General features: G+C 41.5%; 1 protein-coding gene across 1 annotated transcript; it reads left to right on the forward strand.

Annotated features, from left to right (window-relative positions):
* The first annotated feature begins 681 nt into the window (after positions 1 to 681).
* On the forward strand, positions 682 to 24,498 carry LOC105908730 (ribonuclease inhibitor-like). Its single transcript, XM_031563938.2, has 6 exons — positions 682 to 935; positions 1,663 to 1,836; positions 2,765 to 2,935; positions 17,233 to 17,406; positions 18,018 to 18,064; positions 23,070 to 24,498. The coding sequence occupies exons 1-6, from the start codon at positions 754 to 756 to the stop codon at positions 23,597 to 23,599; spliced, it is 1,278 nt and encodes a 425-aa protein (XP_031419798.1). The 5' UTR covers positions 682 to 753; the 3' UTR covers positions 23,600 to 24,498.
* Positions 24,499 to 26,925: the final 2,427 nt, after the last annotated feature.

Below are 26,925 nucleotides of genomic sequence, written 5' to 3' on the forward strand. Positions count from 1 at the left end.
AGGGATGGGACTATTGGGTGACACCCCTTATATTCAGAGGACATAAGAACTGAAATGTTACCATGGCTGATTAGAAGATTATTAGGTGAAGCTCTTTGAAACCTCTGTCTCTCTCCCTTGATGCACAAGTCTCCAGCAACTCTTTTGATTGTACAAAAATGACCATCAAGAGTAATATTCCATTTTCACTGCAGCATTGGTTGCTAACTTGGCATTAAATGACACTTTACATTATTACATCACATCAAGTTTGACTTTTAGTATTTACGTCTGCCCTTTGATAACATTACAGTCAAAGGTTTCACACATAGAGTGGTTACTGGTCTGGACTGAAATGTGGATTACTTGGAATTGATCTACTAATCTAGTTATGTCCAAGTGAGCCATTGTCTCTCAGTGAGGCCTACTGTAAAAAAGTGGTAACTATCAGTGGAGGAAACAGAGTGCTTCTTGCATTGATATGTATGTTTGTATGTCTGCGTGTGTGTTTCAGTGTGTGTGTGTGTGTGTGTCTCAGCTATGTATCCAAATACGCTAATGAGGAAAGTAAAAATAATGCGATGGAAGCAAATACCTGAAGTTGCTCATTATTATTCGATCAATTCAGCTGATTGACGTCTGTGCGTCAGCCAGTATATTTATTAAAATTGATTCATCTTATGGAAAACTCTTCAAGCACCACTTCAACTGGAATTTGAGTTTCCTCCACCCTTTCATTATATTGATTTGAGTAATATTTTGTCTTTTGTCACAATGTTTTGCAGACTTGCTGAATGTACACTTACATATAACTCCTGTGGAATTGTGGCTACTGTTCTACAGTCACCAAACTCCCTGACTGAGCTGGACCTGAGTAACAATGACCTGGGAGATTCTGGAGTTAAGCTTCTCTCTAATGGACTGTCTAGTCCCCACTGCAAACTGCAGGCATTAAGGTTGGTGTTATGCATGTTTGTTGTCATGAATTTCCTGATTAGTTATGTATCACTTAATTATGATTTATATTGTCATACAAGCATAGTAGTAACTTGACTTCGCTAATTTGGCAGACTTCAACAGTATCACTTTTTTCTTTTTCCCCTTTTCTTTTCTCCTTCACATAAGATTCTACCTCAAGTTCTACCTGTTAATTCCATATCTCTCATCCCTCTTAGAGCTTCTGTGGTTTTCCCCCTCCCCTCAAATGGAGAATGATAGATATTTGTGAAATTAAATAGAGCTGAAATTATGTTTAAAAGACATTATAAAATCAATAGATTTTAAAGATATCGGAAATAAACTCATGTTTAAGTACTAAAGTTAAGATTAAAATAACCATGATAACAGTGGAATAACTGTTCACATCTCATTTTATTGTAAAAGTACCAGTGAACACCTACATCACTGTACTGAGGTGTGAACCTCTATTTTCTGTAGACGGGTCAAATCTGTGCCACTTCAATAACTGATCCTTCTGAAAAGAGGCCTGTAGCCTACATTACACTACATATTGATAAAATCTCTTCTAGAGTTTGTTGTAATGCTGAGTGAATCCTTGGAATCCTGAAGACAGTCTAGCTTAAATACACTGCACTTGAAATTACAGACTGAATCCTAAAGGTTTACTGTGATTGATTTTTGAGATGCCTAATCTCTCTCTCTGTCTCTGTCTGTCTCTCTCAGTCTCTGTAATTGTCAGATCTCAAATGAGGGGTATGTTTGTCTGGCTCTCACACTGATGTTAAACCCCTCCTGTGTGAAAGAACTGGATGTGAGCAACAATCATCCAGGAGAATCAGCACAGAAGCTGTTATCTTCTAGACTCGAGGATTCTCGCAGTAAAGTTGAAGCAATTCAGTATGTACTCTTTAAGAATAAATGTACATTTGTAACTGTAGTGTTGTTTAACAATTATGTGACCTGTTACTTCTCTCTGCTTGACTATGTAGTCCACACGACAGGTATTAAGGTTCCCTTTAGACTCTGAATAGTCTGTTATCATAAGTTACTAATTTAGAGAAAAGGAGAAAGGGAATGCTTCCTTGGTTCATGAACAGTTCATGAAACTTAATTTAGTTCAAAATGAAAAATAAAGAGAGCGATGTAAATATACTTAATGAATAATTATATGTCAACTACTGCATGGCTAATGAATATTAGCAGAGAAGATACAACATTTGCTTTTTATGTAACTTCCGGTATAAACCACGCCCTTTCACAGTCTCCTATCTGACTAATGATACAGAGACATATAACTTTGTTGGTTGAACAGATACATGTACAAATAATGAGGTGTCTGTACACCTTTATTGTGTAGGTATAGTGTGCACATGAATGAACTGCATAGTGGCATGATAGGGGTTGAAGCTCTTCATGTAACGGTATATGTCATTAATGTCATGTTAAATTTAGAAGAACATTTTCAAGACCTAAGGGATTTGGTGGAGAAAAACTAAAGTAGTGTGCACATGAATGAGCTGAGACCTGTAGAGGAATGCAAGTTGTGTGTCGCCACATTTTTACAGGCTGCTGTGGACATTAAAATGAGCGAACTGTGAGGATTGTGGAAATACAGGGGTAGACCCTGTTTGTGTATTAGTCTGCCATTACTGTCATGTAAAATGTAGCAGTGCATTAAGAAATCTAAGGGAAAACTCAACACCCAACTATTTTTAGTTGCCTCCACCCTTATCATTAATATTCATTTCTTAGGATACCTTCAGAAAGGCATCGCTTAATTATCATTTCAGAGTAATATTTTGTCTTTTATTATGTTATTTTACAGACTTGCTGAATGCACACTCACAGATAAATCATGTGGGATTGTGGCTATTGTTCTACAGTCACCAAACTCCTTGACAGAGCTTGACCTGAGTAACAATGACCTGGGAGATTTTGGAGTTCAGCTTCTCTCTAATGGACTGTCTAGTCCCCACTGCAAACTACAGACATTAAGGTTGGTCTTATACAGCTTTATGTATGTTTTTATCAGTGGTGGCTCCTGAAATTTTTTTCAGGGGGGGGGCAATTTTTCTGATAATGATTAAGGCGACCCATTCAGTAGGTGCATTAAGCAAGACAACTGTATCAACTTGTTGTTAGCTGATTAACTCATACAGCAATACCCTTTTCCCCACTAGATAGCAGTACACAATAGAAATATTTCCCCTCTAGCTACATTTACATCTAGCACAGTTACAGGTGGAAAGCTATGGAAGAAAATTGCATCCAGGAGCCTTCAAAAGCAAAAATGATGTGGCTCCACAATACATGATCCCACTTATTCATTATTCACATTACTCAAATGTTGTATGATGTAAAATAGTTTAACAGAACACTTGATATGTCTAGTAACAACATAAAGAAGGGGGCAACATACAGTATAAGTCAAAACCAACAATATTTATTGACTAAACTTGAAAGTATTGGCTTACGAAAGCAAAATAAGTTATCACATAGAACTAACTCAGTGTAAGTGCAAGTAGCATGCATGGTTTAAACATTCACACTGGAACCTATGAAAAGTGGCAGTGGTATATAGAAATACAGACTGTGTTAGCCACTTCACAGCCTGCTAGCCATGATTTTCTTTCAAACCAATTCTTGGAAAATCCTCGGGTGTAGGATCCGTAAGATCCAAAGTTTCCGTAATAAGTAAAAATAGTGTAGCGTGTAGTCAATCTAACATGCTAGATAGGTGAAATGGTCAACAGTTGGTGGTAACCATCACTCACGAATAGTGACTCCCTATTGGCTGAGAGGCGGGATCTGGAAAAAAGATGAGAGAGGAGAGAGCCTTAGAAACAGAGAGACACGAGTTAAGATGATACCGACTGCGTTGAGGTAACAGTTAAGATAAAAAGTGAAATTAAGAAGACTACTCCAGCAGTAGTTAGAAGGTTGAGCCACTTTTAGTTTTAGTGTACTTAAGGCTTTCTTGTTTTCATTCAACCAACGAAAGGGCACAGTATTTTATGTTCTGTTTTGGATGCTAGCTAGCTTGCTCAGCATTGTGAACTTATAGCTAGTGCTAGCTAATCTAGTAGAGGTGTACCGCCATCATTTGCTGCTGAACTAGCACCTGAGTAACCCGGACACTCGTGGTTCCTTTGAGGCAGCCTACGCGGGAGCCACGCCACTGAATAGCGCTGCTAGCTACCAGGAACGTTAGCAGTTCCATTCAGCTACGTGGGACGACCAGTTTGCCAGGAACGATTGCCGACCAGCTGCGTGGGGTTGCAAACAGACGGACTGAATGCAAAATCAACGGTGCACGCCGCACAAACGCGGTGGTCGTGAGTAGCCCGTATTGGGAGCAAAAGAACACAGTTAATCCTTTACCTCTAACCTGACTCCATCCAATCAGAAAGCTTCCATGGTATACAATACCACACCCATTTTATCCTTAGGTCACCAGGCTACACTCATTCAACAGGTATCTGGTAAATCCATCCCTTATTCATATGAAAATATCCCACATACCCAATGTTTAAACCTCTGGAACCCAACCCAATGTTTCTTAAACCATTCTGCTCTAAACCTCTCATGCCCAATGTTACAGTTTGTTGAGAGTTGTTAATGGACAGTGTTGAGCACGGTGTTTTCATGATATAAATATTTGTTTTTAAAAAATATATTCTACTCAAAACCTCTCTCGTGTATTATTTTCTCATTGTGGAGTTCTATTTAAACCGCACTGCCCAACTGCGCACCCACCAGCCACCACTGCCTGTTTGTAAGAGGTGACTGTAATTTCATGTGAACACATGGCCTAGAGTTATGTTATACTAGGGAGAGTTTTTTGACAGTTACTATTTTGTGCGGCTTATTATTAGCTCCCGTATTGATCATTTAGTTTTAAATGTGAGGTGCTGTTTTTATGCAGTTCATTGATTAGGGAGATTGCTATTTTCATTATTGACCTAGTGCCCAGAGTGCGGGTGTAGATGTGTCTGACTTGCAGCCAGCTCCCTTGAATTAATCAAAAAAACGCGTTCCCGTTGTGTTTCTGAACTTATTTATTGCAACGTAAATTTACATGAAACATAAATGTAGAGATTCCAGTGGATTTTTCTCTTTGTCGTTTGCGGATCCATTCAGTTTGGACTATGGTTAGGCCAAGGCTCCCAATTGAGTAGGCCGCAGCTACGTAGACCATGGCTGAGTAGCCTGAACTGGCTGAGGTCAATGACGGTATGGCTCAATCACCCTCCTTCTCTCCACCGTGCGCAAATCACGGCAATCAGTCCAGCACCCTCACCACCTGCAGAGGTTGCACACTTGCCAAACACAAATATACAAAACAAATTATAGATTATGAAAATAAAAATGAATTTAAATTCATCTCCTACAGTGATAACCTCACTTTGCTAATGTTGCAGACTGTGTGATGACGCGTTTCATAGGCACGTCTTCACCACATCCTAATGTTCGGACACTTTTGTTATACTTTTAACCGCTAACGGTGACTTCTACAGTTCTTATTGTACACCACTACATGTAAACCTAAACAGGCTTAACTCGGCTGGCGTGTGTGGAAGCATATGGGTGCATATCTCGCTGAAACCACGCCAAGCATTTCAATCATACTCATTAATTTGCCATTGTTGGAAGTCTTCGTTTTATTGTGCAATTGTTCTGACAAATCACTGTTCTTAAGTTGTCTTTGCATACAGCATAGGTAAAAGAATGATTTTGTGTCCATAACATGTTTGCTCAACAAACAATGTTGAATGAGTACTTTGCTGCCATTTCGTCTTTCTTCTCTTCTTAGGAAGTGCACTCCCGTCTGGGGATGAATATACGTAAATCCTCAAATAGTGGCTGGGGCTTTTATTTAATTAGGCTGCACAGCGCACCGGCCTGTATTTGGGGCAGGCTTGTATTAGGGGCAGGCCTTTATCTCTTATCTCTCTTTAGTTCCGTTGATTTGAATGGGGCACCCCAACGTTAGCAGGTCTGTCATTTCTTGATATTCACCACTGCGAAAAGTTAATGACCGCTGTCATTGGCAATTCTAATTCACATCTTTCATATCATTCCGCAAGAAGTCCGGTCATTTAACGTAGCGGAAAGTCATTGTAACTTGAAGTCAGCAAGTAATGGGTTGCTACGCAACACCTGGAACGTTAAAGTTCTATTAGCCTGAAGAACATATTTTTCTTAGCGGAAATCAGAAACGGCAACAAAATCATTAAAAAGAGGTATTTTGGAGGGATGTCTTCTATCGTTTAGGCAAGTAACTGTATAATAACAAGGCTGAAGGCTGTAGGCTGAAACATTTCTTTTTTTATTGCAAACAGCCATGAAATTAGCCCGGCCTCTAATTGAATCCCGGTCTTTATTTGAGGATTTACGGTATGTTCTATTTCATAGTTCCAGACCGCCAGAGGTGATTAAACATAGTGGAAGACATCATGCGCTCATGCATTGGCTACGAGAACCTATTGATTGATTGTCATCTCGTGACACGTGACGCCCTAAAGATATATACTGATTCTTGAGATAAGGGACAAAACTACTTTTGAAACCTAAAAAACTAAAATGGTCAGCACATTCATTTTCAATTGATTTTCTTATAAACACAGGTCTGACCTAACAAACCATGTAAAGGAACAAGTTTTTTATAAAATCACTTTTGAAAAAAAATGACATTTATCCAATTTGTGTGTTGAGATTGTCAACTTCGTCGGACGCATACAAAATAATTTTATTTTAATTTAAATGATTCAGCGACACTTTTAAGAAAGAAATATCTAGTAATATTGTGCCTTCTCATAGTTAAGTGATAAAAAACATTGTATTCCCTTTTTTCATTATTTTACACAGTTAAGGAAAAACGCCATTGGAAAAAAACTTAATTTTGTTATTGTTGTATTGTTGTTAACATATTTAATCTGTGGTTATATGCAATTAAGACACCACTGCATGTACTTCATGCAATGTTTTAGTGAATTAACTCAATAAAATGAACAGAAGTAAAAGGCTTTTCTTTTTTTAAAGACAAAAACCCACACCTTAAGGTGGGACAAAACTGACGGTGTTGACGGACTGATGTAGAATTAGTGCAAATAAGGTCTGTTAACAAGGCCTATAAAGCACACATGAGAAAATCATGTGTTTTCAGTCCCTCTATGCTTGGATTATAACCGCATTTAACTGTTTGAGGACTAAATTAAAATGTATTAGCATCCATTTGACATTGAGTCCAGCTAGCTCTGGAGCCAGAACTGTCTGTTTGGTTTTGCAGTGTAAGCAGGTGCGAAGAAGGCAGGCCTCACTTGCTGGAGAGCAACAAACTAATTGAAAACTATCCTCCAGTTTGGTTGACTGTACAACGTCAACACCTGATGACTTAAGTGCTTGAAGCATTAAGTTTGCATTTGCATGATAATGACACAGACATGTACTTCTGTCCGATGCCTTTGGTGCTGTAACATAGAAAGGCCGCAGAGTACAGAAGGAACAATAGCTAAGCTTCAGATTTAGGTTTTTGTGGAGGAACTCAATGTTGAGGTTCAGCATGGAATCAGTCTGACCATTCTTTGTTGCTTTATCTTCTTTCTGGTGATAGTGTCAGTTTTATCGATTGTCATGCGAGATGAGCTCACAAAGAATTCTTGAACAGTCTGGCTGATGCACTGAAGATAAGTTTTCTTTTTCTCTATTGTCTGTCTTTCACTCATTTTTGTTTGTCACTTGATTTGGAAGTCATTTGAGCCTTGTTTTGTCGCCATTTCTGCTTTCTTAGCCTGTTTCGCTCTTTTCGTAATTTCTCAATTCTTTCCTTCATAGTTTTTATTTCCCTTGAATGTTTCTTCCTAGCTCTTCTTCTCCGTCTCTTATTTGCTAGAGCACGTCTACTGGTAGTTGGCTCCTCCATACTCTGCTATAGTGGACTATCTGGAGGGGTGTCTACTTCCTGCATTGCATTCTGCACTGCTCTGGACCTTCTTGACCTTTTCTGAGCCTTCCTCCAATACTTCCTGCGATGCCTCTGTTCCCTTGGTCCAAATTCTCCTATTTTTCTGACTTTTTTAGTTTTGAACCCTGTTCTTCCACCTTTGTTTCTCCTTCTCTAGTCCCTTCTGCTGTCTGGATAACTGTCTATTCTCTGTCTTCTTTTTATTTGATACTACCTATTTCTTTTCCTTCGCTCCTCCACTGACAGATTGCGTCTAGCCTACAGTACAGATAAAAGCAATAAATATAAATTAACATTTGTGTTGATCATTTCTTTTATGCCAGTCAGTCAGTTTGTATAAGTATTATGCCAATATTAGATTTTAAACACATTCTGTGTTTATTATGCATCAAATAATGAGGTTTTTGGAGCATTTATCAACTCCGTCAGCTTGAACGTCAACACCGTCAGACGCCCATTCTGCTCCTACACCTGCGTCATGATCTTTCTCTTTTTCATTCTCGCCGGGCGAAGGACTTTGTTTGTCTGATAGACTAGTGCAGCTTAAACTTTGGGCAAAGCGTTTAGCTTCCCCTTCTAGCTGTAGTCAAAATCAACAGAATTATTCAGCACCTGGATTTAGGTCCGGTAAGTAAACTTTTATTCCAGCGAATACCTATTGGTTTCCAGGGTCCCCTCGCTCGGAATCATTGCTCTATTTCCAACGAACACCCTCGGTTTCCAGGGTTCCTTCATTTGTAAAAATAGTAGCCTAACGTCGCAGTTACTGACTCAATAAAGACATACCCGACGTGTTGGCTCTTTGTCATTGTTGAGGGCGTTTCGGAACACCGCAACAACGCAACATGGAGCAATCTGCTTTTTGCATGCAATGCTTTACTGGGATGGATATGTTTGATGGGCATGACCGCTGTCCTTCGTGTTTGGGCATGGAGCATCTCGAAGCAGCGCCATCTAACCCCTGCCCTGAATGCAGCATTATTCCGCTTGAGCGACGTCAACTCCGCTTGTCCAGTGCCTTTCCAAATACATTGGGGGTTTTGGCAACAGTGACAGGTAAGCAGCGTGGTACAAAACGTGGGCACTCTGAGGACAGGGAGCATTCTAAGTCAAAGTGCAGAGCTTCATCCACTAAACAGGCAAAGCGAATGGATGAACTTACTTCAAATGTTCAAAAACTGCAAGCGCTTCTGGCAGATCCTGCCATAACAGCTGTTGAGGACCACACAGACCAGGCAGGAGGTGTAGCACAAATTCATGCTCACACTCTCCCCTTGCCTGATAATTTCCCTGACATGCAGCCACAAGACACTGATGCTATGTCAGTGGCAGCCACAGATTCTCTCTTTGCTGAACCCCATGGTCAGCCTCTCATGGATGCAATGCTAGCACCATCGCAGCGGTCCTCATTGCACTCAATTAGTGGCAGTGAGGCAGGCACTGGGAGCGAAGTGTCTTATGTGGCTTTTTCACTACGTGGCAACATCAGCATGGCACTCGCAAGGCTGAAGTTGGACTTGCCCCAAGCTCCATTGGGCCCTGCCAACCTACTGTGCCGCTCTGTGCCAGGAGCAAAGCGTGCACAAGTGCCTCACTGTAAGGACTTCACGGAGGTGGTGTCAACAGCCTTCCAGTCAGCCCTGACGTTCCGGCCAGATCGTGCTGCTCGCATTTTGGCGGACACAAGCTCACCAGATGCCACCGGTCTTGGCTCAATGCCTGCGGTGGAGCCCTGTGTAGCTTCTCTCATTGTTTCTCCTGATGAAGCTCTACGTCAAGATGTGCGCTGCCCCAATAAGGAGTGTAGGCGTACTGATGACGCGCTGGTCAAGACCTACAACACTGTTGCTAGATTGGGACGCGTTGGCAACACGATGGGTCATTTGCTGTTGGCATTACATTCCACCTCGGACTCAGCCCCTCAAGATGTTGCTATGTCTGGTGTGCTTGATGCCTCTCTCCAAGCACTCGGTGCAATAGCTAGTGACTGTGGGAGGGCACTGGGTCTCCTCGCCCATGCGAGACGACAGGTGTGGCTAGCGCAGTCACCTTTACCAGAAGGGTGTCGTAACAAGCTGGCACTGGCACTTCTGACTTGGGCGGAGACATGCCTCCTGTCCCTACGTGCGAGACACATTTCCGGTCACCTCAACATCGCAGCGGACTCGCTGTCCTGAGGGGGACCAAGACCGGCAAATTGGCGGCTGGACAAAGAAATCGTGCAGCTAATCTGGAACACGTACGGTGCAGCAGCAGTGGACTTGTTTGCCTCGAAGGAAACCACACACTGTCCCCTGTGGTTTGCAGGACAGGTGGATTCTCTTGGCAGGGATGCTCTGTCCCACGAGTGGCCAGACCTCTTGCTTTATGCCGAATTTACATTTCGTTGCCTCTGTACTTGTACTCTGTGCAATGACAATAAATTGAATCCAATCCAATCCAATCCAATGCCTTCCCACCGATACCACTTATCTGGCCAGTGCTCAGTCGGGTTCGGGAAATGGGCCTCAGAGTGCTTTTGATCGCTCCCAAGTGGCCGAGCATGCCATGGTTTCACTTGTTGCTAACTCTAACAGCAGGGCCACCCAGTCCACTACCCTCAAGGAAGGACTTACTGTCGCAGATGGAGGGCTCCCTGTGACACCCTTGCCCGGACAGGCTGAAACTTTGGGTTTGGCCACTGGGGGGAACCAAAGTGTCATGGGCTGTTCGGAGGGGGTTAAACACTGAATGCCCGTGCTCAGTCCACAAGAGCAATGTATGCTAACAGATGGAAACTTTTCACTGCTTGGTTTAGTACTCACAGCCTAGATCCTTCTGGGTGTCCTGTGACAGCAGTACTTGAGTTCCTGCAACATCTCCTCGATGAGGGACGCTCTCCAGCCACATTGAAAGTATATGTTGCGGCATTGTCAGCCCATAGGGCACCTGTGGAGGGTGTTTCCTTAGGTGCTCACAAATTAGTGGTGGCTTTCTTGAAAGGCGCACAGCGGTTACACCCATGGCCGAGGGTTGTTTCTGCCCATTGTTATTGACGGCTTATGTTTACCACCGTTTGAACCACTGGAAAATGCTGACATCAAGCGGCTTTCATTTAAGACCGTGTTCTTGCTGACAATCACGTCTCCCAAAAGAGTTGGTGAACTCCACGCCCTCTCAGTGAGTGCTCCACGTATGCGGTGGGGGCCAAATGAGGTTACTATGTGGCCTAACCCTTGTTTTCTGCCTAAAGTGCAGTCCCCGCAATTTGCTAATCAGCCTTGGCTGCTTTTCAATCTGAGGAGGGGTCACGCTTACCATTGTGCCCAGTGCATGTTTTAAGACTGTACGTCTCAGCGACTGCTCAGTGGCGCACAACAGACCAACTATTCGTCCGTTTTGGGGCCTGTCGGAAAGGGCAGGACTCTCAAAACAGAGGCTGGCGCACTGGGTTACAGAGGTGTTGTGGCATAACTCCTTTATGATGCCCCCCCCCCCCCCGAGAAAAAAACTTTCTTCCAGGTGTGCGTGCGCGCCAACAGCTGACCAACAATAATGGAAATCGCAAGGTTTCATTAGCCATACCATAAACCTATTCATTTCAGTGTAATTTTGGCAAACCACTACTGTACTTGGATGTATTGTTCATAGTATTAGTCATGACAATTATTACAAGTTTCTCTCAAATTTCATGTTGTTTTCTTGAAATAGCATTAGACCAAGGCTGCCCAATTTGGGGCCCGCGCTCGATTTTTTTTGGCCCGCGCTCCGAGTCAGAACATCATTCGTAGCATTTTAACCCATTTCGAACAGGGCCTCAACGTCCTATGTAACTCAGACTGGTTGCAGTTCACTGCCTGGCCACAGTTTTAACATTGTTTTAGATGGGTCAAGGGGGGGCGTTATTTACCTCTTGTCAGATCCATAACTTTGCAGCTAAAGTTGTGATTCCTGGTTGCTATGGTTATCTAGCTAAGGCTATGGTTAGCTAACTAAGGAAACTTTTAATAACAAACGATTTAAATGGAAGATTTCCGTTTGCATGAAATGATAGCTAGTTATCTAGCTAATGTTATAGTCTCCTCGATTTAACTTCTACAATTATAATTGGTGCCTGTGACACTTTGTATGAACGAGTTCATATTCATGAGTTCATATTCACACATATTAACACCAGTGTTATTATGTGGAAAGAATGCGGATATGAAATATGAAAACAACCAGTAGTCAATGTGCAAGCTTCCAATTTAATCGTGATTTAAGATACTCTATTTGAGTTGGGGAAGTCTGTCCTTCAGTCGAGGCATGATGATCTCTTGCTACAAGTTTCACCTGTTCGTGTTGGCGTAACAAATGCTTGTGGAGTCAAGTGCAGTTGAGAGGCGCTTGTCTCCAGGGCACAGATTACACTTAACTGTTATATTTTTCTCTTTTCACAGATACAAATAAAAAAGGCTGTGATTGGAATACGGGACTGGAGCTGTCCCTGACGGGACAAATCAAAATCACCCATAATATTTCGGGATGTCCCGGACAATTCGGGACGGTTGGCAACCCTACTTGCACCTAAGTTATACCATATTTGAGTGTGCTAACATTAGCAATAACGTCAGCTAGTTCGAGGTGTATGCATAGGCTAACCATTAAATTAGCAGCACATTTCCCGTATTTAACAATAATTACACATGGACTTACCTGGAAGTGATGCACGGGCATCATCTCGCAGTTTCTTTCTCTTTCTTTTGTCTGCCCCTGAGTCCTGTTGTCTTTTTGAGGCCATTTTCGAAAAGTTGACCTAGCCTACTGTCAAAGTTCGTCAGGCCACTGAGATAGGAAAGGGCACCCACAGCTTGGGAAGTTGAGTGTGTATTTTTACACAAATAAATGGAATGAATTGTAGGTGGGTGTATGTATGTATGTGTGTGTGCAAGTGTGATTGTGCAAGTGTGTGATTATGCAAGTGTGATTTGCAAGTGTGTGATTGTGCAAGTGTGGTTCTGAAAGTAGAGTACAAACAGAAATATACATTAATCCACAACCCTGTAGTAACATTTAAATAATAATTATACAGGGAACTAACTAACTAATTAAATAGGAATTCAACTTCTTAAGTAATGACATGCTAATAGCTTAATCTAAATCAATAAGGGCATGTATAATAAAATAAAGATCGCTCAAAAGTTAGCATAGGTAAACTTCAATAATAGTACTTGTATATTAGCAGCTTATGCTAAGCTAGTTCGTTAACTGTGCCATCCTGCAAGCTTAATTAAATGACATCCCTCGTAACAATTATGAGCAAGCCATAACTAAACTATAACAACACATAATAACAAGGTACAAAGTCAACTTACTTCTACATGGACGCACACGAGTTTCAATGTTCAAGTGCAACGTTCAACTATGATATTATTGCTTGAAGCAAACTGCCACTCTATTTATGCCGTGAAGCAACAAACTAAAACTATACCGTGTGGAGTGAAGTCACATGACCGACGCAATTACCATATATGGTCATAAACCTATCTACTGGGCAACTTAACAAATAGTTCCTATGGCCTTTTTAACAACTTCACTCCATTCTTCCCATACATTTCTTATTGTTATACTAAAATCATTGCTGCAATGCTAAAAACTAAAAAATGTCACATATTAAAAAATATACTTACCCTCTCTCAGTCTTGGTCCTGTCCTCAGACATTCCTCAATCCATCATATGAACCCATCCATTTCTCCAATACCTATGCAGTACATGACTACCTATACAATTACACCTTCCATTGTAAAATATTCCCCAAAAGTTTTATCCCTACTCCTTTTCTCGGATTCTAGATGCTACAAACATAGCATTATGCAAGTTTTATCCCAAACCTCCCATAAATAGGGTGACCATAACCAAATTTTTCTCATTTACCCCCCTTGCGCACTTAAAATCAAAGTGCGCACAAATCAACAGGGCTAATAACATGTATGAATTTACTATGTGGCCATCATAGCACATTCATATTTTGTCATGCCCGCAGTTCATCCCCTTTTTTTTATCCAATGGTCTTATCCAAAAAACTAGTTTCATCACATATTCACAGTATATTTATTAGTACAAAGTTTGGCTGCAAAGTAATTGCTGAATCCTGTGTGGTAGACAACCATGGCCCACATGGCTTATCAAATGTATAAAGGCTGACCCCCCTTAATCACATAATAATAACGAAAGGGCTTACATTGGTGTTCACAACCTGTATACTACATCAATCCTACTCACACCAAGATATATCACTAGTAAACTAAAACCTCACAGGGCATGGCATTCCATCCTCATGCCCATCACCCAATGAAGGTACAATTACCTGTAGTATACCTTCCTTTATGGCACTTCTGTTCCTCAACCAAAACCACTTAGCGTAGATATTACAGCCAAGCCTGTAAGAGACACTTAAAACCACATATTTAAATATATACTGGTGTTAACACAAAACCAACACAATTCCTCACGCAAACCTTTAAATATAAACCATTTAACTCCATACCAAGACTGGCCTGCTTCTGAGTCTCACTTACGCCTGCGCAGAGGATCCCCTTCTCTCTGTCACTCTCCACCCAACTGTATAACTAGGAATGCTGATACGAGAAACTTTCCACACTCTACTCGTCTTTTTCTCTATCTCTCTATTTTCTCTGTATCTCTCTCCGTTTCAATATGTCTATCTTTCATTTCCTCATCCCCACTATTGATTTGTCTTTAAGACCACAAAGTGGTCTCTCTTCTTTTGTCAAAGGCCTGTGTGAATCAACATGCTAACACCTGTATCCCTTTCCCCTGTACTGACCATAAAAACTATTTGGGTTTCCAAAGGGAGAGGCTACTGTGTACTCCTCCTCATCACTTGTGTCCACTATCTGAGGTTCCCCTGTCAACCGTGCTGAGTGTCTTATTTGAAACAATGTATTATCCCACCACTATTAGAAACTAACCATCAGCAAATATGTAGCTTAGTATTCCTACCAAAAAATTAGCATGTGATAACGGCTGGTTGTCTGGTAGGCAAGCTAGCTGCCTGATTCTTAGGCTAGACATGGCAAACTGAGCCTGGATTTAAGTAGATTTTAAGTAATTTCATATAACTTGATGATGATTGTTTGTTTGTTATTCATTTCTTCAACTTAAAACTCACCTTTTCTTACTACGTCAAAGCAGTTGCGCATCGATTAAGTCACACAAGACAACCGTGACGTCTCTCGAGGCAAATATGCAGGCTCTCTAGCGTGCAGCACCGTGCAGGTACAGTAAACAGAGTAGGGAGTTTTCCCAAACTAGCTACTTAACCCTCCCTCTACTCACTTCTACTTTCGTTGCCTATAGGCTAATTTATGAAATGTTTCGAATGGCGATTCTTTTTTATCTAGGCGTACATGAAATTCTGCAGCCGTTATACTATTTTAAAACTTTTTTTTCCCCTCGGACAGGCAGCTTGAGTCGAGGAGGGCAGACGGGCAGTGGCCCGGGCAACCTTAGCCCCTCCCTGTGCACGTACCTGGCCGCTACGGCGTTTAGTATAGTTTAGAATTGAGAGTGTGACTCTGCCATTTGTTTTCTGCGCCTTTAGTGCCAGTTCCTTTTGTTTATCGCCAATACTTAGAGCCTGTGCCCCACCGTGGGTTTGTCCACGTGTACCTACGTGTGAGTGGATCTGTTCCTAATCCTGTGTGGCATCCTCAACCTGTTGATCCCATTTCGTTGTAGGGGGGGACAATACATGGTCAAATTTCAGAGAGTAATTCCTGAGGGGGGAGACACAAAAATTGCTGTCTGGCCCTTTCGCCCTCTCTCTCTCTATGCTGTCCTCGTACTGCGTTTGCTACCTTACAGGACTAGACAGCTAGATAACACTTTTCTTTGCAGAATAAAGATGATGAATTTCAAATGAATCCACAAGTCTTGTTTTGCTTGAGTTTACTGACGTTATCAGCATGCAATTATTCATGCAGGACGTTTGATTTTGTAAAACTGTCTGGAACAGACAGAAATAAAGAGACACATCAATTTCACGTGAAAAAATGTGGCATAAAAGTAGCACTATAGATAGCTCTAAAAGTAGAGCTATCTTAACTTAGCAGCTAAATACCGAATTCTCTTATAACATTTACAAACAGAAATTTTACGTCATTTTTTTATTCTCTAAACTGCATTAAGTGTACTCATACAAAATATCTACTCACAGACAAATAATGTCAAAAGTTCAAACGCAAATTAACGCTCTTCAAGGAGGAATTCAGCTGCATGTAAATTAATGTCTTCTCCATTCTATTCTATTCGAGTTTAGTGCTTATTTATTTATTCAATGCCATTTGCAGTGTTCGTGTAGTGCTTTTATTTATGTTAGGACATCATGATGCCTCGTAGAATCATGACTTCAAATGTGAAACGTAATAAAATTATATAAAATTATTTATTTGTGTTAACAATGATTGTTCGGGGGGGGGACAACTTTATGGTAGGGGGGGACACGTCCCCTCTGCTCCCCCCGGGATCTCCGCCTATGGTTGTTCCATCCTGTTTGTCAACTCGCTGTTCGTCTACAATAAACCCTGTTTTACCGACTTCATCTCTGTGTCCGAAAGTCCCGTGACAGACAGCATATCAGTAGAACACCAACTATTTTCTTGCACAGGTGAACGTGTAGACACCATCTAAGTTTGTTGCTCAGAGAATGGCCTATTTGACAGTAAGAAGGTGCTGGCATTTATACCAGTCAGTCATATGGGAGAATACAGGGGAGGGTGACACAACATCTTGGGGAAGGAGTTAAAATGCATACAGGACAACCTGAATCCTCATGAAAAGCCATTTGAATGCTAATGAACATGGTGTCCATGTTTGAGACAGAGGGCAGAGAACACAAACAGAAACATGGGTTATAGATTAAGATAATACAAAATAATGTGAAAATTCACTCAAGTTACCTCAGAACTCCGGAGTTGCATATAAGTATATTTATTCAACAACAACAAGCTTGTCGGGCTCACTCTGAAGTGTCTTGGCAGACAAGAGAGGCATTGGCCCACTCTCAGACTGCAGCATACAAGAGAGAAGCACAATTAAACACATCACACAAGGTTTTATAAAGTTGTCAAAAAAAGTTTGGAAATTTGTGTTTGGTCGATTATTTCTCTGTTGTTGCATTTCTAATTGGCACTGTATTTTATATATCGTTGGAAAGCCTGTTTATTTACCTTTTCAGTGGATATTTTCATCTCTGTCTCCATTTTACACCCATCCCTGAATATTTTTTAGATTAAATCCAATTTTACAACAATCTCTCTCTCTCTCTCTCTCTCTCTCTCTCTCTTAGGCTCTCTGATTGTCTCATCTCAGAGAAAGGTTGTATTTGTCTGGCTTCAGCTCTGTCTTCAAACCCCTTCCACCTAAAAGAGCTGGATCTGAGCTACAATCATCCCGGGGAATCAGGACTAAAGCTGTTATCTGCTAGACTGAAGGATCCTGTCTGTAAACTGGAGATTCTTAAGTAAGTGTAGAAAGAAATCCCAATGTTGTACTTTTCTGCATTATTTGTGTGAGATCAAATCAGTTTCTTCATTCCTAGTGTAGTGGTGTATTTTCAAAGTTGTATTTAAATAGCCACTTTACCAAATTAGATGTAGAACACTTCTTTGATGCAGTGTCCCTTTTGTAAAGTGGTCCAGACGAGGGACGTGAGGATTAGAGGTCAGGCAGGGAAGGTGGCAGGCAGGGAAGTGGACTCCAAAGGAATCCAGAAGTCCAAAGCAATTATATGGTAGCAAAGTGATTAGTCAATTAATAGGCAGTTGGTAAGGGTAAAAACTAGTCCAAATTAGGCAAGAAATACATAATTAAACTAAGAGCACCAGTGCAAAATACAACAGCATAAAATGCAACAAAATATTCACCAGTGCTCCTAAAGCCACTCATTTCAATTACTGATTTATCAGATACAACATTCCTCTTACAGTTATACATATTTATTTGTCCTTAAATTATCATTTAGTTCAAGAACTCAAACATGGATCCTGCATCTAGTAACTATACAAATGAAAAACATTGCAGATCTTATCTGTTTTAAGATATTATACGTGTGACTTTGTGTTTCTGTTCCAGAACTGACCATGCTTCTGTCAGCAGAGCACGACCACGTTTGCTGAGATGTAAGTCTTAATGGTTAATTCAGTAACTGTATTAGACAGCTCAGATGATAAATGGAACTTTGCACATTTGGACACTTTTCAGAACTGTACTTTTACTTTTTGCTTTTACTTCACTGCATTTGCCATAATGCCATCTCTACTGTCAAGTTATCTGGTGACATTTGTGTCAGCTTCTGCCCAAACTTGAAAAAGGTCTTGGCGAACCACAGCAGATGAAACTACGTTTTCAGTATTCCATAGTTTTCAACCACCCTTGGCTTTAAAATTAGACCAAGGTAAAACCAGTAAAAAATCCTCGGAGGACAGTATGCATCAGAATGTGTTATTTGGGAAAGCATAGATCATTTGATGTAAATAGATATTTCTTCCACCCGAAGTAGTTAGTCAGCTCTATGACTTCACCTCATTGCATCAGCTACTATGTTTCTTCAGATCATTTCAAATCATCATATACCACAAGATAAAATGCCCATTCTGTTTGCAACGTATGGAACTGTTTTCACTAACTAGTCATTTCATTTACTACACATTATTGAGTTTACTATATTCTAGTCGCCCTACAAATTTGGAAATGAATATGAGTGTATAATGGCGTAATGCATAACCATATGCATCGCAAACAGACAGTGTCTGCCCAGGCCCCCCAGTAAGGGCTAGAACACAGTTCATGAAACTTAGTTTAGTTAAAGGTACATTGTGTAGTTTTGATTGCCATCTAGTGGCGAGGTTCCTAAATTGCAACCAGCTGAATACCCTTCCCTTTACAAGCGTGTGCAAGTACCTACGGTGGCCGTGAAATGCCATAAAAGCATGAAAAGTAGTGCTGTCAGTTTAACGCGTTATTAACTTTAATAATTCATTTTTTTATCGCGAGATTAACGCAAGTTTTTTTGTTTTTTTTAGATTAACATTCTTTTTGGCCTCGCAAACTGTGTAGTAGGCTAACGTTACATTTTGAGTGAATGGTGAGCGCGATACGGCGAAATGGATGATAAAAAGCTTCTGAATGGAAAGTTTACTTTTAAAAGTTGTGTTGTGCAAAAGAAGCGAGCTTCACTGTTGTCTGAAAATGGCAACAGGCAGCTGGCTAAAAGCAAAGAAGTAGTAGGCTTACCTTTTATTGGTAACCTAACTGTTACAGTTCATTGTTTCTGAAATAAGAGGCCTGACTGCTATGTTCCCAGCAAACTTGAAAAAAATAAAATATTAAGCCATGGTTTAACTGCACTATAGGCTGAGTCCTTGTTTACCTGAAATGTGCACTTTATAATTTTATTTGAATGGCAATGTTGGTTTTCAATAAAATAAAACATTTGCATAAAGCAAGCCAATCCACTTTTCCATGTTGATAAGGGCATTAAAATAAAAATAAAATGATGGAAAAAATAAATAAACGAAGGGACATTTAGAATAGATAAAAATTTGCGATTAATCGCGATTCATTTTGAGTTAACTATGACATAAATGCGATTAATCGCAATTAAATATTTTAATCGTTTGACAGCACTAATGAAAAGCAATCTCAAACCAGTGTTTTGGTTTGTCCATTCTGGGCTACTGTAGCAACATGGTGGCGTAACATGGCGGACTCCGTGGGAGAGGACCTGCTTCCTATATAGAAAAGTAGTCCTCATTCTAAGCTAATTCATTATACACTAATGAAATCCTAACTATGAATGCTATATACATTTCTACTAATAGATCCCCTAAATACTCCACACTGCACGTTTAACCAATATTTTGTCGTCTTTACTTTATATTGACGGAATCCATAAGCACGCTTAAGTTGAAGAAGGAACCGGAGAGTTGAAGTCAGGTTTCTGGAGTTTATTTCGGCGTGGAGACCCCCTCTCAGCTTGGTGCTCAGAGAAAGGCCTACCTGATAGCAGAATATGTAGGCATTTATACATTTCAGTCAGGTAGAATACAATAGGGGAGGGGATGACCACACCTATAAGTGAGAGGAAGGGGGAGACAGTGGGGTGAGGGGTTCACCTATGGGGGGGAGGGGGGTGATACCATGGCACAAAGGGTTTTAGCAGGAAGGAGCCTATCTGGGGGGGGGAAGGGTTCACAAGCCACTTGTTCAGGTCTCAGTGAAACAGACAGAGTACACATCCAAAATGAGTTGCAGATTACAACAACAGAATAGCAATATTTCCAGTTCCATCAGTCCCCTATATGAGCATTTATATGCTCACACAATAACCACCATGTAACAGCCAATCAGAGCAGGAAACATCAATATATGTTAAAGATACAAATGATACAGAACAACAGTAGAATAGCTATTTTGCAGTTCCATCAGTCCCCTATATGAGCATTTATATGCTCACACAAGAACCACCATGCAACAACAAATCAGGCCAGGAAAACATCAATATGCGGTTCCATCAATATGTAGTATTATCATCAATGCATATTATGTTTAAATATTATAATGATATATTTACCTATATTTTTTCTTTTTTACTTATAACAAATAGTAAGTACACTAATATGTACAGGCAAGCGTCATTTAAAATCATCTGTAGTTAATTTGTGTACTGAGTACAATTTCCTGAGAGTTTTTTTAATACTCAGTTGAAAAGATAAATACTGTATGATGACATAGCCTGACACTGATTAATGATGAACAGCCACTTTAAAAAGTGAATCTGCTGGTTTTGCATCAAACCTTAATTGAGCTGTTAACGAGTTTGTCAGGGCAACATTTCATGTTAAACTAGTTGACGTATGACAGATCAGATGAGATGTTAACTGAAGGACCCGATCACAGAAAACAATGAACTTTTATACAGTATTTGTCACACTAACAGTTACACAGTTAATACCTCTCTTCTCTGAATAAAGAATGATTTAAACTCTAATGATGATAATTGGTTAAGACATTTTTCAGATAATTCCTCTCATTTCTACAACTCCCCTTGGTCACTTCTCACAAATCATCTGCTGACACCTCCTATATATACATGGACTGGGGGAAATGCAAGACTGATATCAAATATCATGAGACATCACCACTTTCAAGCATGCCTTCCCATCAGAACAGGGAGAGAAAGATTGCTTGTTATGAAGTTTATACTTTTCCCATATAGTGAATACATATGTTTTGTGTTTGACAAGACATCCAGTGCAAGAGCTCATGTGTAAGGGCCCGTCCACACGAAACCTGGATTTCCTGAATCCAGAAAGAAATGTTGTCGGATCTGCCTTCCGTCCACACGAACCTGGCGGATTGGGTCTCTGAATCGGCAACCATTTGAATCCGGTCTCCAGAGTTAAAAGATTCCAACCCGCAAGCGGATCCGTGTTCGTGTGGACGCATATTTTCTAACCCGATGACATAATTGCCCCACGTGAACGCCCCACGCCCCGCCTCGCAACCTTAGCCTGAACCCTTATTTACCCTGCTGCGTCACTTCATAACAGCAACAACATAAATCGATGTTGTTAAGAAGCTGGTTAGGAAAGGGATGACATTAACAAGCCACACTTTTATCTATCACTGTTAAATCTATTTGCATCGGACCGTTGTTCAAAACCGGTTTTTAAAAGTGTCAGCAAAAGCCTATGTGAGCAAATCTGACGTGAAAAGATTTTTATTATAGACGGAAGTTTCAAAACGGTAACTTAACTGAAACGAGGGTTATGGCGAAGTGCGCGATTCTAACTTGTCCTGTTTGAGTGCTGTGGTAACAGTGATTTCAGGTGGTAGAGAAGTCGTTCAGCAATCGGAAGACTTGACTTCTGTCTTCAGTCACTATGCGCATGCTCCATGATGTCTTTACAACGGATTCAACCACTTCGCTGAGCTCCAGCCATTCCGTGTGGCACAGATTTTTCTTGACACGGCTCAGTGTGGACGCGATAAAAAAAAGTACAAGATCCAAAAATGTTTCCGGATTCAGGCAATCCAGGTTCTGTGTGGACGTGGCCTTAAACTAAGTCTCCAACCCCTGCCCTTGCTGATGTTTTAACACCCTTCTCACTGGCTACCCCTCGTGTGTGTATATGTGTGGTGTGTGCAGTGTTTTGAATGTGAGGTAGTGTGTGTGTGTGTAATGTTGTGCTGTGTATGGAATGTGAAGTAGTGTGTGTGTGTATTGGTGTACTGTGTTTGGAATGTAGTGTGTCTGTGTGTATTGTTGTGCTGGGTTAGGAATGTGTAGTTTAGTGTTTGTGTGTGTGTGTGTGTGTGATTTAGTGTATTGTGTAAGGAATATGGCATTGTGTGTGTGTGTGTGTGTGTGTTATTTAGTGTTTTGTGTAAGGAATATGACATTGTGTGTGTGTGTGTGTGTGTGTGTGTGTGTATTGGTGTGTATTGTGTTTGGAACGTGTAGTAGTGTGTGTGCTTGTACCGTATGTGTTTGTTTGTAGTATTGTGTTTGTGTGTGTTTGGAATGTTAAATAATGTGTGTGTGTGTGTGTGTGTGTGTGTGTGTGTGTGTGTGTGTGTGTGTGTGTGTGTGTGTGTGTGTGTGTGTGTGTGTGTGTGAATGTGTGTATTGGTGTATTGTGTTTAAAATGTGTAGTAGTGTGTGTGTGTGTGTGTGTGATTGTGTTTTGGTGTATTTTGTGTTTAGAATGTGTATCACTGTGTGTGTGTGTGTGTGTGTGTGTGTGTGTTTGTTTGTATTAGTTCGCTGTGTTTGAAATGTAAAATAATGTATTTTGTGTTTAGAACGTGTAGTATTGTGTGTGTGTTTGTGTGGGTGTGTGTATTGGTGTGCTGTGTTTGGAATGCACTGTGTGTGTGTGTGTTGGTGCGCTGTATTTGGAGTATGTAGTTGTGTGATGTGTGTGTGTGTGTGTGTGTGTGTGTGTGTGTGTGTGTGTGTGTGTGTGTGTGTGTGTTGGTGCGCTGTATTTGGAATATGTAGTTGTGTGATGTGTGTGTGTGTGTGTGTGTGTGTGTGTGTGTGTGATAGTCAGCAGCAGCTGTCACCCCCAATATTCTGATGATGTTGTTCTCTCCTCTCTCCTCTCCTCTTGTCTGCAGATGCCTGTGAGCTCACACTGGACTCAAACACAGCAGGCAGACATCTCTCTCTCTCTGAGGGGAACAGAAAGGTGACATGGGTGAGTGAGGAGCAGCTGTATCCTCACCACACAGAGAGATTTGATAACAGGCTTCAGGTGTTGTGTAGAGAGGGTCTGTCTGGACGCTGCTACTGCGAAGTTGAGAGGAATGGGGGTGGGGTTCATATAGCTGTGGCGTATAAAAGCATCAAGAGGAAAGGGGAGAGTTATGACAGTGCACTGGGACATAATGACAAGTCCTGGAGTCTGTACTGCTCTCCTGACAGTTACTATGTCTGGCACAATAAAGTACGCACTAGAATACGTACCCCCCTCTCCAGCACAGTAGGAGTGTACCTGGACTGGCCGGCCGGCAATCTGTCCTTCTACAGCGTCTCCTCTGACACACTCACCCACCTGCACACGTTCCACTCCACATTCACTGAGCCCCTCTATCCTGGGTTTGGGCTTTATCCCGACTCCTCAGTGTCCCTGTGCCAGATCACATGACCTCCCAATGCTGCAGGAGTCACCCACTCGTATTCACACACATGTGTGATGCTGCTATGGAAATAGTGATATGTGTATTCTGTTTATACACCACTGCTTTGATGATACTATGTATATCTGTTGTATATTTTGTGCATTTTCTGAATTGAAGATGTGGGTTATAAGAATTGTTAAGCAACAATATGATGTATTTCTGTCTCCCTAAGCTTTAGTTATATGCTGCATTTTTATCTTTAGTTATTTGCAAGATGGTCTGTGTATGTGAATAACACATAGTTATTGTGTAATTTATGTGTCAATTTGAAACACATAACTGACTTGGCCATTACATTAATTGCAGTAGTATAATAAGTAATTTTACATTTCCACACAATGAATCACTGTAGCATGCAGGTAAATGAGTGAGGGCAGATGTGAGTTTGTCTCCAGAGTGACTCTTCAGGCAGGTGTTGGAATGAAATGTGTTCATTTCACGTTTAGATGGAAAGCTGCTCCTGTGCTCTGTGGCTTCTCACAGATCATCTTCATCTCTTCAGAGTGATGTCAGACATGTTTTCTCTTCAGACATGAACTTGGAGAAAATACGTCTCTCATACAAGCTGTTATCATTTCTGTTTTATTATGAAAGACTGATTGAGTGTTTTTTGCCCTTGTATGCAGCAAATAATGTGTTGGCAGTCATTTTGATCAGCTCTTTGTGAAATCAACATTCTCTCTACTCTCTCTATTAGATCAAGTGTAATGTGAGGAGAAATTAAAATGAATGACACAAAAACCTAAATAAACAACACAAATGTCTTCAGACACAAACTACATGAGGGCATGACTTTCATTTTCAAATAGAGAAAAAGAACAACATGATGATCATAGAGATGCTGCAGGTGATTATCCAGCAGTATGACTGTGTGTGGGTACATTTACAAATAAAGTTTTACACAAACAACAAAGAAAACAGTGTTCATTTTACAATCTTAAACGCAGTCATTATCATAATTGTTATACTTCACCAATTCTCTCTCCAAACTTTACAAAGAAAAAACTAATTTGTTTTTTTATCTTCCTAAAGAATGTAAGCAAAATAAATTATTTTGATCAGTCTCCTGAATGACATTTAACTTTCTGAAATGCTTCGTTCTCTGGAGTATAGTTGGCTCTGCCGCCCTCATCTACCAGTCCTGCCGTCACATGTCACCGAACCCATCTCCCCTCCACCTCATCACAACAGAACCCATCTCCCCTCCACCTCATCACAACAGAACCCATCTCCCCTCCACCTCATCACAACAGAACCCATCTCCCCTCCACCTACAATAGAACCCATCTCCCCTCCACCTACAACAGAACCCATCTCCCCTCCACCTACAACAGAACCCATCTCCCCTCCACCTACAACAGAACCCATCTCCCCTCCACCTACAACAGAACCCATCTCCCCTCCACCTACAACACAACAGAACCCATCTCCCCTCCACCTCATCACAACAGAACCCATCTCCCACCCACCTACAACAGAACCCATCTCCCCTCCACCTACAACACAACAGAACCCATCTCCCCTCCACCTACAACAGAACCCATCTCTCCTCCACCTACAACAGAACCCATCTCCCCTCCACCTCATCACAACAGAACCCATCTCCCCTCCACCTACAACACAACAGAACCCATCTCCCCTTCACCTACAACACAACAGAACCCATCTCCCCTCCACCGACCACAGAACCTATCTCCCCTCCACCTCATCACAACAGAACCCATCTCCCCTCCACCTACAACACAACAGAACCCATCTCCCCTTCACCTACAACACAACAGAACCCATCTCCCCTCCACCTACAACAGAACCCATCTCCCCTCCACCTCATCACAACAGAACCCATCTCCCCTCCACCTCATCACAACAGAACCCTTTCCCTTCCCCCCAGTATTATGAGCGGTGAGCAGGCAGTGGAATGAATGAGCACTGATCTTCAAATCTTCAAATCAGTTCATGTCATGTAGCAAACATTACAATATCTTTCAAAGACCCTTGCAAGTAAAGGTTTCAGGTTGAATGTTTGTCTAATGTTGCCATAGAATCATTAGGCTTTGCTGCAATGTCTTACTGTTGTCTCCAACTGCATAGGTTTGTATTGCTTTAAACACCTTTATAGTAAGTTTAAAGAACATATTACTGTGAAAATAATGTTTTAATTGTGAAAATGCCTATGAATATGTTTATTTTTGTGTGTGGGTTTCTGCCAGAGAGGTGGCGCTGACAGCCAATTCAATGATTTGATTTTGTTTTGATATGAGTAGAGGGGGAGAAGAAGAAGATGGCGGGGCAGCGTTAAGACTGGATTCATGTTAAATCGAGTGATTTAGAAAAATATAGTTTCTGAGTGACACGTCGCTAGAAACAACACAAGAATAGTGTGACCAGCTTGCGTAACGAGCCGACAGGTGATCATGCATGGGGAGGAGAGGGGCTAAAAGCACCCCGTGAGCAGTCCTTGATGGATACACGACGATCGACGACACACAGGAGGGTAAATGTGGAAACGGTACAGCAGTCTTAGACAGCTGAGACCAATGATGAGTCGTCTCCAAAGGCACAGACAAGCGAGCTTGTGGAGCTGGAGTGGCGGCTGACAGGTACGCAGGGAGCCCCTCACAGACACACACAGAGTCAACGCCAAGATGCCCAGATGGCATCTCCCATTCATAGACTTGACAACCTAATGGGGTGCCAGGTATCCACTCAGAGAATAGGTGGGGTGAGAAAGAGCTAACAAGCACAGCTACAGTGCAAAATCAGTTCCACCAGCTACAGTATACCCCAACAATGGGATAAATAGTCCCTACATTACCTACAGGAACGTAAGCCGTGCCTGATGGCCTGGACAAGACACGGGGAAGCTAGCACACTGGTCAGTAGGCCAGACTCTACAGAGACTAGACCAGGAGCCTGCAACACAGAAGGCAAGTCAGGAGAACCTTTCACTACAAGGATCCCAAAACGGGGTATCCCCCTACCCCACAGCGCCACATCCAGCTCCAGAAAGCGGATGTAAGGGATTGCCAGCCTGTTAGTCTAAATGCATCTGTATATTGACACACTTGTGTACAGGCCCGGGGTGGGTAATCGGGAGAGTTCCCGGTGGGCTGCTTCACTTCTGGGCCGGTCAAGAATTTTATTTTTTGACATTTGTCACGTTAGTCCATTTTCTCTTAAAGTAGGCTACACACGTTCCGCATTCTGACACCGAAGCCTCTGCATGGGTTGTACCGTGCGAGGGAGTTCTCCCCTCCCAAATAGAGTTGGTTGGGTCCATAGCCCGTCTTTT

Source organism: Clupea harengus, chromosome 26 (genome assembly GCF_900700415.2).
Source record: "Clupea harengus chromosome 26, Ch_v2.0.2, whole genome shotgun sequence".
Classification (NCBI taxonomy): Eukaryota; Metazoa; Chordata; class Actinopteri; order Clupeiformes; family Clupeidae; genus Clupea; species Clupea harengus.